Source organism: Gopherus evgoodei, chromosome 1, assembly GCF_007399415.2.
Source record: "Gopherus evgoodei ecotype Sinaloan lineage chromosome 1, rGopEvg1_v1.p, whole genome shotgun sequence".
Lineage (NCBI taxonomy): Eukaryota > Metazoa > Chordata > Testudines > Testudinidae > Gopherus > Gopherus evgoodei.
The window spans coordinates 209,889,047-209,906,474 of record NC_044322.1 but is presented as its reverse complement, the minus strand read 5'-3'; the positions used below and the strand labels follow the sequence as shown (position 1 = coordinate 209,906,474).

Sequence of the window (17,428 nt, the reverse complement as noted above, 5' to 3'; positions counted from 1 at the left end):
CCAGTGTACAGTTAAATCACATGCTTAAGTGTTTGCTGTTTGGAGGTAGACTGCTGGATCAAGGCCAGAATCAGGGATAATGGTGTTGAATGCACAGTGCTGAGGAAAATCAAAACATAATAACTATAACAATTCATCTCCTCACATAAACTGGTCAAATGGCACTCTGCGTCAAGATTTAAAGAAGCAATGTCCCAGCACCTTAAATAATTGCTTCTTGGAACAGCTGGGTCTAGAGTACAGAAGAGGAGAAGATATTTTCAGTTTAGTGTTAAGTAACCACTCTAGCTGGTTCAAGATGTAACTCTTATTGAGTCTATAATAGTGACTACAGTATACTCATATTCATCATCCTTGGGTAAGGAATCATCCATTCACCTGTAGTGTTCACAGGGTTAATCAGATAGATCAGCCATGTAGTATTGTTTCTGGATGACTTATGGAACTTACACAGCTTGAATTGTGAATGTTACAATAGATATCCAATTCGAAATTTAGGCTGGGATTGTTAGGTCAGTCACATGAGTTACAGAACAAATTGTACATTGATTGTAAGAGCCACAGTTTGAATTAACTGCAGTTAAAAGATTCTGAAGAAATTCACCAGAAATTTGAACTGTAAGAACATAGGCAAGAATTCCGTGTTCTGTGAACAGGAGGAAAGTGGTGACATTCATAGAATGAGTTATTTGCTGCAAATGACTCAGCTCTAATTGACATGGGTGTGACATTAAAAGCCAGTCAGGAGCTCCAATTGGGTCCAGCATTCTGACAAATTCACTTCAATATTATTCATTCATCGTGTTGCCACCCATGGTGCTTTACAGACATTGAAGAAGATACAATTATTTCTCCAAAGAGCTCAGGGCCAACATTTTCAACAGCATCTGCTTGGCTGCCCAATTTGAGACACCTTGGGCCTGATTTTCAAAAGAATTGATTGCAGGATTAGTCCTTGGGACAATAAGGAAAGAAATGATGCAACAAAGCCTTGAAGACTGAGTCGTTTAGTCTTTATGTCTTGTTGGACTCAGGGTTTTCATTTATTTTTTAAATATGGTTTTGATATATTGGGTTAAATCCTGGCTCCAGTGATGTTAATGGTCATTTTGTTTTACCATTGACTTTAATGGGACCAGGATTTCACTCATAGTGATTTTGATTTAATATTAAATACGTCATAATATAGTCTTGAAAAAAGCATGGATTATCAGTGCTTGAAAGTTTGCTAATAACCCAGGGTTTTGATCCATTAAGGTAAGAAGATTTTTACACACAAGAGATCAGGGGCTAGATTCTGATCTCAGTTACTCAGGTGTAAATTCAGAATATTCGCAGTGACATCACTGGAATTACTCCAGGTTTACACAAGTGCAGCTGAGATCAGAATCTGGCTCCATTTGTCGAAGGAGATGTAGCTTTTTTTTTTAGTCTGTTGTGCAATGATCTTGCTGGCAAATGTAAAGGAAAAACAAAACTGCAGGCTACACAATCTGTTTGTGGTCTAATTTCTGTATTAAATCTGCCCTAAGTGTCCCTGTGAAAACGGGATTCCATAAAGAAGCTAGGACAGGCCCGACACCCACTCTTGTTTTTAAAGATAATGTTTTCCACTTAATCTTTTAGCTTGTTTTATTTTGTTGATGTTGTGTTTAGTTTTTGTTAGTGGTTTTGTCACCTCTGGGCTCAAAGAGGAAAAGAAATTAGCATTTAGATGGGAATTTTTTCTTGCATTAAAATCAATTGAAATGGAAACTGGGATCAACAGAGGATGAAGAAACTGAGGCTTTATCGTGGTATAATTCCAAGATGACTTTCATAGCAGGTGCACAAAAAACAGCCTGGCTGATACACTGACTTTTGCCAATGTCATTAGCCAAGCCCTACCCGCACCCCTACAACTTTTCATGGAGCAAATCACACAAGCCCCTCACATCAGCCTCATCTAAGTCTGTCAGATCTCACAAAGATACCCATCTGAGCCCCCTCAACTGCCCCATCTGAGCTCTCTCCCCTCTCACCCGCCCCATCTGACCCCCTCCCCTCTCACCCACCTCGTCTGAGCCCCTCACCTCTGACCTACCCTGTCTGAGCCCCTCACCTCTGACCCGCCCCATCTGATCCCCTCACTGCTCCCCACCCCGTCTGATCCCCTCCCCTCTCACCTGCTCCATCTGATTCCCCCACCTATCACCCCCCATCTGATCCCCTCACTGCTCACCCACCCCATCTGAGCCCCCTCCCCGCTCACTTGCCCCATCTGATCCCCTGCCCTCACACCCACCCCATCTGAGTCCCCTCCCCTCTCACCTACCCCGTCTGATCCCCTCACCTCTCACCCTCCCCGTCTGACCCCATCCTCTCTCACCTGCCCAGTCTGAGCCCCCTCCCCTCTCATCCATCCTGTCTGATCCCCCTCTCCTCTCACCCACCCCAACTGATCCCCGTCACCTCTCACTCGCTCTGTCTGAGCCCCCTCCCCTCTCACTCATCCCATCTGAACTCCTCCCCTCTCACCCACCCGTCTGATCCCCGTCACCTCTCACCCGCCCCATTTGATCCTCTCACTACTCACAGTGATGCCCCTCCAAAACCTCGTGCTCTTTACCCCTTACAGAGACTCATTTGAACCTCTTTATTGCTCCCATTATTGGAGGAGCAGGGACACCAGCTGATGCTATTGGCATCACTCACCAGCCCAGAAGGGGCATGTCTGTGGGGGGTGGGGCATGGCCATGGCCCTGCTCACAGAGCACTAGCAGGAGGGAAGCATTTTGGATTGTTCAGGCTCCAGCTGGTGTAGAAAGACCCTGTACTCAGCTGGCTCTCTACAACACCCCATGGGGCACTAGGCCTTCTACAGGAACAATGCCTCTCCACCACTGCCAGGCCCGCAGGAGCATCCTTATCCCTCTTAGCAACTGCGTCCAAGCCTTGCAAAGTTTCTCTTCCTCCTCCTTCTCTCCTCGCTTCCATTTCTACCGCTTGGCGTGGTGGCCTCCTCCTCATCTTTCACAGCAGATCCCATCCATTGCTGTGCCTTACTCCACAGCAACCCCAGCCAAACTGTTCTTTGTGGTACCTATCACCTCCACATCTCCACCCGACCTAAGCCCCATCCTCTAATGTCACATCATGACTCAGTCTCAGCCGCTCTTAACAGTGCCCCTCTTTTCCTCATCCAGATACTTCTCCTCATGGCACCCCATTTTTCCTCATCTCCAACAGCAACCCACTCTCGAGCTGCCCCTCCATCTCTCAATGCTCTTTCCTCCTTTCTCCTGACCAGTCAGTAACAGCTTTCTTGTTCACAGGAGGATGACCTGGATGGAATCCACATTGTGGCCTTCGCTGAAGAAGACGACCCGGGTAGGAGGCCCTTCCCCACTCCCAATAACTCCTGTCTCTCCCCACACCTAGCTGCAACTCTATTGTACCTAGGATCAGCTTTGACTTGAATTATGGTCGCCTGGTATTACCCTCACACATAGGCCTTCTTCTCAGCCCCAAGGAGTTACACCTTCTCACCCCTTCTTGCTAGTTGCTTTTCCTGCAAGACTCCTCCCTCCCAGCCCCATAGTGTGTGAGTTACACCAGCTTACACTCTGTTAAACTGACTCCACATCTTGGAGCCATCTTCTCCCTCTTCCAGTCCCCTCCCAATCCCCATCCCTGCACTGAGCACCCGAGGATCTGTGCTGATTCTAAAGGGAAGTCTCTCTCCCCTTCACAAGTGCAGCCACAAGGAAGCGTCACCCAGAAGGAAGGTGTGTCTGTTGCTTTGCAGTTTAGCTACCATACCTTACCTGACATGAGAAAGTTTCCAAAGCAAATGCAGTCTGGCAATTGGCAAGCCTGTCAGACCAGTTCAGCAGGGCCTACCTCCATCGAGCAGCAAGAACCCCATACACAAACTAAGAAAAGAGAGACAGGGACCTGGAGTCAGGATGCTTGTGTGAACTTTTAGCCGGTGAATAAGAATAGCTTCAGCAACTACACCAGTTAGGATTAAATTGCAAGGATTATCAATCCTCATGCTCCAGGGCTTAAATTGGTCACCAGCTGGGGTCAGGAAGAAATTTACCCCTCTCTCTGGTCAATGTGGCACAGACAAGTGATTCATGAGGGGCTTGCATCTTCCTCAGAAGCTTTTGACTCTGGCAGCTGTTGGAGATAAAATAATATTCTGCATGAACTATTAGTTAGTTTCAGATGGTAGTTCCTAGAGTCCTAGTGCACAAGATGAATGAGCAGAGAACAAGATTCAGGACTGTTAGATTTTTGTCCCAATTCTGCCACTGACTTGTTGTGAGATCTTGGGTGAAGCACTTAGGATGAGATTTTCAAAAGTGCCTTAGTGATCTAAGAGCACAAGTCAATGGAATTTGTGGTCCTAAATCACTCAGGCATTAGTGAAAATCCCACCCTTCACTTGCTCTGTGCCTCAGTTTCCCCATCTGTAAAATGGGGATAATGCAAATGCCCCCACATCACAGAGCAATTACGAGGCTTAGTTGATATTTCATTCATTTTGATATGCTCGTAGGAAGGCTACTAGAGAAGTGCAAAGCATTGTCATGTAGCAGCCATCATCATAAGGAACAGAGGTTAGTTAGAAACTTTAAAAAAAAAGAAGCCTTGTACGCCCTCTTTAGCCTGGACATTGCAACAAAACAAGGAGCGTGTATCAGTGTGCTTATCTGAGAGACTAGGAGGTTCACATATATCATTTCAGATGGCTTTGAGTTCCTGGAGATTCTGAAGGAAGTCGCCAAGGAGAACACTGACAATCCTGACCTAAGCATTGTGTGGATCGATCCTGATGATTTTCCTCTGGTGAGTGGTGGAGGATCATTTCCCTCCTTGGCTGGTGTGTGCATGTGTGTGTGTGTGTGTGTGCGCGTGCGCGTGCACTCATCCCACCAGAGCGCACACACACTGTATAGGAAGAGAACAGAAGATGTGAGAGAAGCTGAGACATAACATGGCAAACTGAGAACTAACCAGCCAGGAAACACCTCCCAATCAAATCTGCATGACAGTGCTTGAGAAGAAACGGATCTGGTGTTTCCACCATTAGATGGATCCTTTTGGGACAGCCCACTGGTTAGCACTTTACACTGCCACACAAGACAGCCCATCTCTGACTTCCAGGACCAGACTGATCACTGGATGGCTTGCTCTTCAATAGCCAGCTGGCTGTGTTCATATGAAGTGGTTGTTTAAACACCTTTGTCTTAGCTTCCTTTTTTCCCCCCCCTATTGCTGCAGCTCATCACCTATTGGGAGAAGATCTTCAAGATAGACCTATTCAAGCCACAGATCGGGGTGGTAAATGTCACAGATGTGAGTATGACAAGCACAGCAAATCCAGTAAGAATCTGAGATGCTAAAAAGGACAAGACTTAGGGCAAAATCCTGGCCCCGATGAAGTCAATAGAAGTTTTGCTGTTGCCATTAGTGGGACTAGAATTTCGCCCCTGGTGAGCAGAGCAAATGTTAAGCTTCTACATTTCCCTTTAGATCTGGATTTTCTACACTTCAAAGTGCAGGAAAGTTCAGATCCAGTTTCAGTTTGGGCCCAGTTCTACTACTGAGTCACTTGTAGGCTACCTCTGGCCAATGCACAGTTGCTCCCCACAGACTGCTCCCCAGTGTTTTATCCAGTTTAATTTTAAATGACTCATACAATGAGGTTTTCATCACTTCCCCTGGGGTCTTCCCTAGTCAGTCACACACAGTGGGGTCTTATTTGCATGGAGGTCTCAGCAGAGAAACAGAGCAGCAAAAGATAGGCTAGGGACTGAAAGAAGGAAGAGGGTAGTTGCATGGTAAAACCAGAAGGGCACAGTTTGACTGTGTGAGGAAAGACAGTCACTAACAGACAACGGTGAGCAGCTGCACAGATTAAAAATACAGTAAGAAACCAGAAGGATGCAATATAAATTGGCAATGGTGGGAAAGAATATTGAATATCAGGGCTTCCTCTAGGCTTCCAGCCCACTGTGAGGACGTTGTGTTCAGTGGCACTAGGGAGAATTTGATCACAGGCATAGCATAGTGTCAGTGGATGTTTATCAGTCTCCATAACCGTGAAGCAGATGAGAGTGAACTCATGTACTTAGACCACAGCACTGGGTTTAATGCAGAAGGAGCAGAACTGGTCCATAAGCAGGTGCCGTTCTTACATAGGCACCTGTCTGACAATAACCACACTATCATAGTCTCTCTGATTTCTTTTAATGGAATTTAATTAAGCCTCACTTTCCCACAGGCCTTATGCAAACTGTGAGTGTAGACGTTCCTTCCCAACTGCACACCCCCTGTAGTCTAAAACCAAAGGCCGTTTTCTAGCCACAACACTGCTCGATCACAAAACCACTGAGGGCTCCTGCATGGCTCAAGCTGCAGTGGGGCAGGGGAGGAAGAAAGGCATAATTCTTCTCACTGCCTAGGGTAGGGAAGCCCGTGTCATACCTGTTCAACAGGTATATCCAATACTTTCCACCATGCAGCCATCCCAGCACAGAAGAGACACAGCCCTGGCTTCACCCTGCCCAGAAACACAGCCTGGGCCTCTAGTGCTGGCCGCAGCACTGACCAGCCATCCCCGCTCCATGGTCCCTAGTGAGGAGAGCTACAGCGAGCCTAGCCCTGGGGAGAGTGCACTAGACCAGAGGAGTGAGGGAGGCTCCCTGAGTCCCTCCCCACCCAGGCACACGATCTGGAGAGTATAATTCAGCTCTTACTCTGTTTCACGTGCATGCACAGCAAAACAAAAGCTAAGTAGCCCCGTCCTATTGCGCTTCACAAACACATGGAATTTTCCTCCCAGGTTGGCAACTGTTTCTAAGTCGTGCTATTGTGTTACCATGGAGAGTGCAAATCAACTCAAAACATACTCATGTAACCAGTGCAGTTGCTGAGAGGTGCTGAGTCCTAACTCGCATTGGAGTCCAGGGTGTTCAGCACATCCCAGGATCAGGCCCTGGGTGACTCAGACTTTGCCATTGTGCTACCTGCCTAGGTTTTATGAGCAGTAAATCTTGCCATTAAAAAGCTATTATTTCCATTGTGTTGTACCAGGCCTGTGTGGGACTAATGTCGGGTTGCAAACTCCCTGTGTATGTACTGACAGTCAGGTGAGGGACCCAGTCCTGCTTCCAAGCAACAACTAACCATGAGGAATTGTCAGGAAAATAAAATGCACATAACGTGCCAAATGGCAAGACAATGGAGAAAAAAAGGTTTTTCCTCATTCTGACAGAAATGTCCAGATTATCCGAGAACGTCTGAGACATACTCCAGATTTACAGGCTTCTTTTCATGGCTGGATTCTGTGAAATGTAACCTTTTATAACCATAAAAAGGAGCTGGCTGGAAACAGCAGCTTGGGAATCAGAAGTCCCTCACCTGTGTAAATACTCATAACATGGAGTCTGGGTTTAATGACCCTTTTTGTGTTTGAAATTTTGTTAATAAAAAATCAGAATGTTAATATGAGCTCAGAGGAGAGTCGAGAGAGACTTCAATGGGCTATGACCATTTATACCAGCTAAGGGTCCAACCCTTGGGGTCTGTTCCTGGCTCTGACACCTACTTCCTCTGTGACCTTGAGCAAATCTGTTCACTCTTCAGTTTCCTCTTCTCTACAACAGGGATAATGAAACCCATGTGTACTGGAGCGATATTACAAGATTTCCTTTGCTCCTATTTTACAAGGGCTGTGATATCTGTGGATGGATGACGCTATAGAAGGGCAAACAAGTAGTATTATTAAGTAACTGCAGGCCTGCTCCTGCTCCTCCTCCTACTGGAATCAGTGGAAAAGTTGGAAATGTAGAAAAACAGCAAAGTTTGGGTCAGAAGTTATTAAGCAGCTACACAGTTTACCAGATGTGGCTGATTACTATTATGATTATTTATATTGTTACCCCTTCAGACCCAAGTGGCTAAACAAAGTTTGAAGGCCTGTGTATGTTCCACATAGAAGTAGAAATTGGTGATGGGGGCTGATGTTTTCTTTGGCACAGCCTTGTTTATTTACAAAGAATGGACAAAGTCCTGTTTCTCAGAACACAGGAGGAATCACATAGCAGTAGACAGTTTCTTTGTTCGCTGTTCCAAGCCTGCCTTTCCAGCCAGAACTCTTGTGTACAAAAAGCTTTTCTCTTAGGCTACGTCTACACTACAGCATAAAATCAAAATTACTAAAACCGGTTTTATAAAACCGATATTATAAAATCGATTTTATGCGTCCACACTAGGGCACATTAATTCGGTGGTGTGCGTCCATGGTCCTAGGCTACCATCGATTTCCGGAGCGGTGCACTCTGGGTAGCTACATTAAAGGAATGAGACCAATAACTTCGATTTCCGTCCACACTAACCCTAAATCGATATAGTAATATCGATTTTAGGGTTACTCTTCTCGTTGGGGAGGAGTACAGAAATCGATTTTAAGAGCCCTTAAAATCGATTTAAAGTGCCTTGTAGTGTGGACGGGTACAGAGTTAAATCGATTTAACGCTGTTTAAATCGATTTAACTGTGTAGTGTGGACCAGGCCTTAGATTTGTTTCAGGGCCACATTACTGTGCTTTCAGGCAGTGTCTGCTTGACTTTCTCACTTCTGTCTTGCTTCTGTCTCTATCTTCTGTTGTTGTCTCTCGGCTTGTGTTCATTTTGTACCTACCCACCCACCCTCACAGAGGCCTGGCCTACACTAGGGATTTATATTGCTATATCTACATTTCTTGGGGTTGTGAAAAATCCACATCCCCAAAAGATCCAGCTATACTGACCTAACCCCCAGTGTAGACAGTGCTAGGTCAACAGAACACTTTTTCTGACAGGGAGGTGGGTTACCTACGTGGACAGGGGAATCCCTCCTGTCAGCATATGTTGTGTCTACACTGAAACGCTGCAGCAGCGCTGCTGAAGCATTTTAAGTGTAGACTCCTCACACACATGCACAAACAATCCCTTATGGAGCTCTCCACTCACAAAATCCAAATCGCTGACTGGGCTCGCGTACCCTTTGTCTTAGATGGGGCTATTTATCTGTCTCTGAGCTACCTTAAATGAGGAGTGGAGGTCACAACAGTTTAGATGAGGTTTAATCCAAGCCATTTAACAATATTAAAGCAGTGGGTAGAGGCCCTGATCAGAAACTGGGGCTGTGTTTTGCTAGGCCCTGTATGTACACATATTAAGGGACAGACCCTGCCCTGAAGAGCTTACAGACTAAGGGCTTGTCTATTCTTAAAGCACCACAGTGGCCCCGCTGTGCTGCTGTAGCTTTGCCGCTGTAGTGCTTCAGCATAGACAAGCGTGGGTAGACACCCCTGACTGATGGAGTTAAATCAACCTAATTTTCTACTGTGGACCAGGCCTAAATAAACAAGACAGGAGAAGGAAGGAAACCAGAAGCATGGAGAGATGAAATGTCTTACATAAGATTGCCCACTAGGTCACGCAGGAATAGAACCCAGTGCCCTGGATCCAGCGCCCTGGATACTAGACCCAGATGTGTCCTGTTAATGAATTTGCTGCGGTTGTTTGCCTTTTAAGTAATTTTAAAGTTATATTAAATAGACATCAATGGAAATTTATGGGAGTAGACCCGTTGGTAGCAAGAACATGACATGTAATGAGATATTGGTCATGAATGCCGGTTACCCATTGGAACATATTTACTATCCAGAGGTTATGGAGACATAGGCACTGACTCCATGGGCACTCCAGGGCTGGAGCACCCACAGGGAAAAATTAGTGGGTGCTCTGAACGCACTGGCAGCCAAGCTCCCCTCCCCCCCGCCCCACCTCCTCCCTTCCTGAGTGCGCCATGTCCCCGCTCCTCTGCCTACTTCCCAGAACTTCCTGCCTGGCTGCCATCAAACAGCTGTTTGGCGGCGTGCTGTGGGGGGAGGAGCAGGAATGTGGCATGCTCAGGAGAAGAGGCAGGGCCACCCAGAGGATTCAGGGGGCCTGAGGCAAAGCGGGGGAGTGGACATAAAAAAAGGCGCCACCTGCTGCGGCACCTGTATTCACGGGGCAGCGCTCCGAGTCTGCGGTTGCAATGGCGACGGGTCCTTCACTCGCTCTGCATCTTCGGCAGCGCTGAAGGACTTGCTGCCGAAGTATTGCCAAAGACCCCAAAGTGAGTGAAGGGCCTGCCACCGAAGTGCCGCCAAAGACCCGGACCGCCGCCACCTCTAGCCAGGGAAGGGATTCTCAGCCAGGACTCGCAAGGCCCTTGTGGGGCCCAGGGCAAATTGCCCCTTTTGCCCCACCTCTGGGCGGCCCTGAGAAGAGGCGGGGCCAGGGCAGGGTTTTGGGGAAGGAGTTGGAATAGGGGCAGGGAGGGGGTAGAGTTGAGGCAGGGACTTTGGGGAGGGTTTGGAATGGGGGCAGGGAAGGGGTGGGAAGGGGCAGGGCAAGAGCGGAGCCTCATAGAAGGGGTGGAGTGGGGGCAGAGCCGGGAGCAGAAGAAGGGGGTCAAGCACCCAGGGAAAAGCAGGACGTCGATGCCTATGTATCTAGAGATCTTGCAGAAGAGGTGAATCCCATAATTTGACCATAGCTTTGCTACAGTTTTCTTTGTAAACAGGCTAGATTGTTGACCATAGGGTTTATAAGCATTTTAGTTCATTCTCCTAAGTATGTTTTCCATTTATCTAGAAGTTTTAAGGAAGGTGCATTTTGGTGTGGTATAAGAAAAGAAAAATATTGGGCTTCATTCAGCACTGCAATGCTCCAGTTTGACAGTGATGTAAATCCACTGAAATCTCCTCAGATGCACTGATATGAAATAGAGTAACACAGTGGTGAATCAGTCTCAGTGAATACAAAGAAACATTTCCATTGACTTCAGAGCAGGGGTGAAAGTAACTCACGGGACTTACCAGTATGACCAGAGTCCAGCGGGGTGGGGGGGGGGGAGGCTCATCACGAAGAGGCGTGGCCTCAACCAGAAGAGGCATGGCCTCAAGATTTAAAGGCCCTGGGGCACCAGCTGCGGCTGGGAGTGCCAGGGCCTTTAAATCACCCAGGGGGCTCCCAGGTGCAGAGGTGGCTAGTAGCCCCCGGGGCAAAATAAAGGGCCTGAGGCTCCAGCCACTGTGAAGCTCCGGGCTCTTTAAATGCCAGCCCCAGCCCGGCTGCCGGAGCTGCGGGCCGGGATTTAAAGGAATCAGGGCTCCCCGCAGAGCCCTTTAAATCCCCACCGTGGAAATCGATGCAGTCCAGTACGGCGTACTGGCTCTTGCTGGTACACCATACCAGATCGGACCAGCTTACTTTCACGTCTGCTTCAGAGGGAGTATCCCCTCTCTTCCCATCACTTCTCTAGAAATCCACCAATAAAAATACCATTCTGTTCCAGGTTCCCACTGCCTATTCTCACTGTGGCGGTATAGAAGTCCTGCCACTGTGCACTGCAGTATACTGCAGCTATATTTTCCACACAAGGGATGAGTCTGATTCAGCCGTCTTTACTCACAGGAGTAGCCCTCATTCACCCAAATAGTGCCACTGAATTCAATGGGACAACTTGCAGGGCATCAGGATCAAGCTCTATGTCTCTTTTGATAGCTTCCTGTTTGATAAAGGAAATACTTGGGGATCTAAGCCCTCCCTAGAGGCGGAAATGTGACCAGACATTTTATGAAAACGTACATCAGGACCCCACGCAAATTAGGTCCCTCAGGCAAGGAAAGACTTTGCTTTGGAGATTTCATTGCTCCAGTGCCTTTCAAAGCATGAACGAACAGTGTCATTATCCCAGCTTTATAGCTAGAGAAACTCCATGGTCATACAGGGACTAGAGCCCAGGTCACCTGAGTTCCCTTCCATTAGACCAGGCCTCCTCTTACTACTTCACAACTTTATGTTGTACAATGTCTTTCATACTGACAGAAATCCACAGCGGTTTTCAGCTTTAAATGATATGAACAGAGAGAGAGAGACGAGTTTAAGATATACAGGCCAGGGGGATGGGCAGTATTTTCTGCAGATTTGGAATGAACTGTGGAGTCAGTGAGGCCAAGAGGTGTTCTAGGAAAAGGCTCTTCCAGATGGCAAGAGCTGGTGTCACCCCAAGAGTGTCCTTCCAGACTGTGATAGACCGGAGAGAGTGCTGGCAGGAGGAGAGTGGAAGGATCAGGGAGATGAGTAGAGATGACGAGATCTGGAAAATCCAGTGGAACAAATCCATGGAGATAGTTGGAGACAAGGAGGGGAATATGAAACTGCATCGTGAAATGGGCTAAAACCAGTGGAGCTATGTCTCTATGGATTATTGGCTAATATAATTAGCTAACTGGTCCAATAATGAGAAAAATGTGATCAAAATGCATGCTATTACCTGCCCAGTTCCTAACAGTCAGTTTAAGAACATGATCAGTTCCGTGCAGTACATCTATTACAATCTTTGGCCATGTCTCCACTACAGGGACTCTTCCATCATAACCCAGTAGTATAGGTGCATCCTACAACAATGGAAGGGCTCTTTCTGTTCGTGTAGGGGGTCTTTCTGTAATGTACCATTGCTTGTACCATCTAAGCAATGGTAGCTAGGTCTTCTGTCACCCTCGCTGGATCTACACCGGGGCCAGGTTACGGCGGGTGGATATGTCACAGCCTTGAGTGATGTAGCTATGCTGACCTAAATTTTAAATGCTGCCCAGGCCTTAGTAAACAGCACTGAGTCCCCATGTTAGAAAGGGGGGGCTAATCCTGCCAGCCCCTGCTTGACATATGAGCTAATCCCAGCACACCTAGTTAGAGAAACAAGCTAATCCTACTCCGTCCTTGGAAAGGTGAAGTAATCCTACCACCAGCCAGCTAGGGTGACCAGACAACCAGTGTGAAAAATAGAGATGAGAGGTAATAGGTGCCTATATAAGAAAAAGACCCAAAAATTGGGACTGTCTGGTCACCCTAAGCCAGCCCCTGGTAGGGAAGTGCTCTGATTTCTTGCTGTGTTATCTGTTCCTTCAGGCAGACAGTATTTGGATGGAAATCAGGGATGATGATGACCTGCCCACAGCTGAGGAGTTGGAAGACTGGATAGAGGATGTGCTTTCTGGGAAGATAAACACGGAAGATGATGATGATGACAATGATGATGACGACGACGATGATGATGATGACAATGACGACGATGACGATGATTAGATTTGACTCTGTACAATTTGTCTTCTGAACAGTGAGCCGTTTTCACTTGGGGCAGGTTGCTGTGCCTCCTAAATGGCTGTCCTGCCTACTTGGCCTTATGAAGACTGTTTCCAGTGGTCACAGAATACCCGTCTCCTCCTCCTTTCCCACCCCTCCTGCTCCCAACACCAAAAAACCTCCTTGGCCTGGTTTCCAGAGGTTCTGAACACCCACAGCTCTCAGTGAAATCAACAACAGCTGCAGATGCTCAGCATCGCTGAAAATCAGGCCTCACCAGTACAGACAACAGAAATCTGCAGGGAATTTCCCCTGACGTTTCTGTGAGTTACTCCTTGGTAGTGGTTAAATGATAGGGGGCCTTTCTCCACGCTACCAAAAGGTGTGGGGAGCTAATTTCTATTTCCATGCTAATCGGCCTCTTATATTTTAAGACCTAATCTCATTGTAAGACACCAGGAAGGTCACTGAAAAATACTGCCCATCTCATTAAACAAAACATCCTTCACAGCTGCTCAGCTAAACAGCACAGCAAAGACCACAATATCCCACAAACTCTGCTTTGGGTGTCTGTTACTTCTCCACTGATGACATCATAAATGCCATCTGTTTTTCTTTTTAAATGGATGGTAGTTAAAATCTCAATTATCCATATAATGAAAGAATATTCCCTTGGTGCAGAGTTCTGCAAAACAATTGCACCCAAACCCATGAAACCTGCCTAGATTGGTGTGTCACTGCAGGCTCCAAACTCAGGCAAGGTTGGTGAAAGCGTAGAAATATGGATGGGTCAGAACATCAGGTCTGAAAGATCTTGAGGAGTTCAGATCAAGGTCTGAATCCAAACTCTGAGGTTCAGAACCAATGGACTGAAATTAAAAACACTGATTCCTGACCCCAGAGCTTTGAGATAATCCAGATCTGAACTCTGCCACTCTGATCCATCTGTCTGATGGGCGGAACCAGAGCACCATATACGAACTACCTGAATTTTGGGAAAGTTTGCATCCACATCTGAATCTGGATTTGAACTCTCTGGCTTAGGTCTATCTCTTCTTTTAAGGGATCCTTAGCTGATTTATCGTTGTGCATTGACAACATGTGAAATACACAACTTGAAATTACATACGGGGCACACCCCGCCACATGTGGAAATCAAAAGAAACGTTCATAGTAATCCACCCAAAAGCCCTCCCATTCCACATGACTGAACAACCCTAGAGTCCCCTGAACCTTGTTCCTGCATCGCCTCTTTTCCAGTGAACAAACTGCCAGGTCGGGACAGGTCTGTTTAGCTTCACTAGACAAGCTCGTCGGATGAATAATTTTGGTGTAGTAACCATCAGTGAAAGGATCAAATTGTCTGGCTTTTAAGTAGTTGTGGGACTGGGTTTGAAAGTTATATTCTACATAAATGTTCACACATCCCTTAGTACTAAGGGTGCAGCCTCTTTTGGCAGCAGACTCTAAAGGACATCACAGCATTCATCTGCAGTCATAGGGCCACTCACCATAGGGGTCAGAAATTTGATCTTGCAGAATGCAGGGCCGCCCATGAGAAATCCATACATAAACCAACTTGACATTTTTAGGGCTCATGGATTTCCCTCACCTGCAGATTTCAATTGTCCTGCTTTATTAGGTTTTAGTGCAACAGAAGGACAATCTGAGGACATTCTTACCAGTAGGAATTAATCTTCAAATTGTCTTGCCTCATTAGCTTAGTTAGGGTCTGTTTCTTCTCTCTTACTAGAGATACACAGCCTTTGATCTTGTTTACACTGGAGCAAGTCAGAAGTAACTATTGAAGTCAATTGACTTAACCCTGATGGAAAGCTGGTAGAGATGAGATGAGAATCAGGACTCATTAGGTCACTGTATTAATGTGAACTAACCCAACAAGAGCTAAGGTTTACACTCCAGAAACTGCAGTTCACTTAGACAGAGGCAAAGTAAAATTTTATAGTGCTATCTATATCTACATATAGCTAGAAACCTGCCCTTTCCTGGTTTAAAATATGTGCCGGGGGAGGGGGGGATTTTCTATGTATTTACATTTGGAAATCAAGCGCTCACTTCCCTTTCTGTTCTAGAAGACTTGGTGAGATCTTTGGAGGATTTGAAAGATGATGTCACTCTAGGCTGTACTGTGAGCTGTCTCCTGCTTTCTTACTGCTTGCTGGAAAGGGGGTGCTAGCTCTTAACCCTTCTCCCACTGATTGAGGTGAGGGGGAGTCACAGCTCTGTCTACAACCACCAGTAATGGTCTTATAGTTCAGGCTCTCCAGAGTTCTGCCCAAGATTCTCTAGGGTGACCAGATGTCCCAACTTTATACGGACAGTCCTGATTTTGGGGTATTTTTCTTATATAGGCTCCTATTACCCCCTCATCCCCTGTCCCAATTTTTCACATTTGCTGTCTGGTCACCCTAAGATCCTCCAGCACAGAGAGGGATGTGAGGACCCAGGATGCCTCATGAAAATAGCAAGCAGAATTTTTATTTAAGTGTGAGGCCATCTTTATGCATTGTAAAGTGCAGGAAAGGGTAAAGCCAACATTTTTCAGTCTCTCTTCTCAGTTCACCACTAAGGGGGACAGATCCTGCTTGTATCCTCATGTGGGAAAACTACCGGCTTTGCCTTCACCTTGGGGCTACACACATGAGTAAGGCAAGCAGGGTTTCACCCTTCCTGGCTAATCAGAAGGGTTTGCAGATTACAAGGGAATAAAGACCCCGTGCATTTTTGTCCTCACCATTCCAAACACGAGCTGCAACCCCCCATTATAATCCATGTTATAAAACACATTTTAGTTATTTATATGATTTCCTGATCTGCTTCTCTCTCTTTGAAATTATGACCCGTTCTCAGGAGCTGTTTGGATGACATCAGATATGCTTAGCAGTTCTTCAATTGGCCTGAACTGGCTCCTGGAAGGATAATTCCAACATGAGTAGACACTGAAACAGACACAGATTTGTAATCTGAAAGTATAATTAATTTATGTGAACATGAAGAAAAACAAATTAGTTATTTTATCCTTTCCTGGTCATTATCACTAATGGGACATCCCAAATGCTCACTAGCTTTCTGCATGCCTCTTTTCAGTGCCTTTTCTGCTCTAAGGACTTGGCTAGATTAGGTATATTTGCATCACTAGCTACACTGGTGCAAATCTCTCCCAAAGATGCACTGTGCCAGTGTAAAATGGGGTGAGTTGCATTTGTGCAAGCCCCACCTACCATGTGTCTTGCACTGGTGCAGCGCTATTGGTAAGGCTACACTGATACAAAAAGGCATTTTAAAGCGTCAGGCAATATTTATACTGGGAAAAGAGGTACTTAGAACATGGATGTGTTCCATGCAGAAATTGGTGGGTGATGTTGTATCCTGTGCTGTGGGGTTTCAGTGCTTCATAAATTGGACTAGAAAGCTTCTCTTTGTATTATAAAATAAAAAGTTAAATATGCAACTGTCATCCCTGTGGCCTGTGAAGTTGCTTTTGGTACTATCCTTTCTCCATCCTCATTCTTCAAACATGGCTTTCTCTGCTTCTCTTCATCCATAGATCATCTGGGATCTTTTTAAATTTACCTCTTAATTAAAAAGCTACCGATGTTTAATTCTTTTCAGTTTTTTGCCTTTTTAAAAAATAAGTAAAATTTTAAGGGAAGGGAGAAGGAGGCAGTTCTGGCAATGAAGAAAGCAGGAGGGAAAGCCAGGGCCAGCACTTCCACTTAGGCGATCTAGCGGTCGCCTAGGGCACCAGGATTTGGGAGGGCGGCAGATTGCTCCGGTGGACCTCCCACAGGCGTGCCTGTGGAGGGTCCGCTGGTCCTGCGGCTCTGGTGGAGCATCGAGCAGGCCCCGCACCTAGGGCGCCAAAAATCCTGGCACCACTCCTGGGGAAAGCATATTCAAATATGTTTTTTCATTCGTTTGGAATGTTCCAAATGCTCAGTAGTTTTCTGTCTCTTTTCAGTACCCTTTCTGCTATGATTTTACAGAATGAGGCAATCTCTCTTTTGGAGAATGTTAACATGCTCCCTGATGTGATTGGTGGGATGTTGAGGGTTCTGTGCTGTGACTGGTGGGATGTTGGGGGTTCTGTGCTGTGACTGGTGGGATGTTGGTGTACTCCATGCTGTGATTGCTGGGATGATAGGATGTTCTATGCTACAAGTGGTGCAGGGGCGGCTCCAGTCCTTAGCATGCCAAGCGCATGCTTGGGGCGGCATGCCCCGGGGAGTGCT

The 17,428-nt window shown here is 46.4% G+C and overlaps 1 protein-coding gene across 1 annotated transcript in view; it reads left to right on the top strand.

Moving 5' to 3' along the window:
• Positions 1–16,798, top strand: part of CASQ2 (calsequestrin 2) — a 50,232-nt gene extending 33,434 nt beyond the window's left edge. The window contains exons 8-11 of the mRNA XM_030533780.1: positions 3,315–3,369; positions 4,736–4,836; positions 5,272–5,346; positions 13,002–16,798. Coding sequence (XP_030389640.1) covers positions 3,315–3,369; positions 4,736–4,836; positions 5,272–5,346; positions 13,002–13,178 — 408 coding nt within the window. The 3' untranslated portion in view covers positions 13,179–16,798. The remainder of the gene's footprint in view (positions 1–3,314; positions 3,370–4,735; positions 4,837–5,271; positions 5,347–13,001) is intronic.
• Positions 16,799–17,428: the final 630 nt, after the last annotated feature.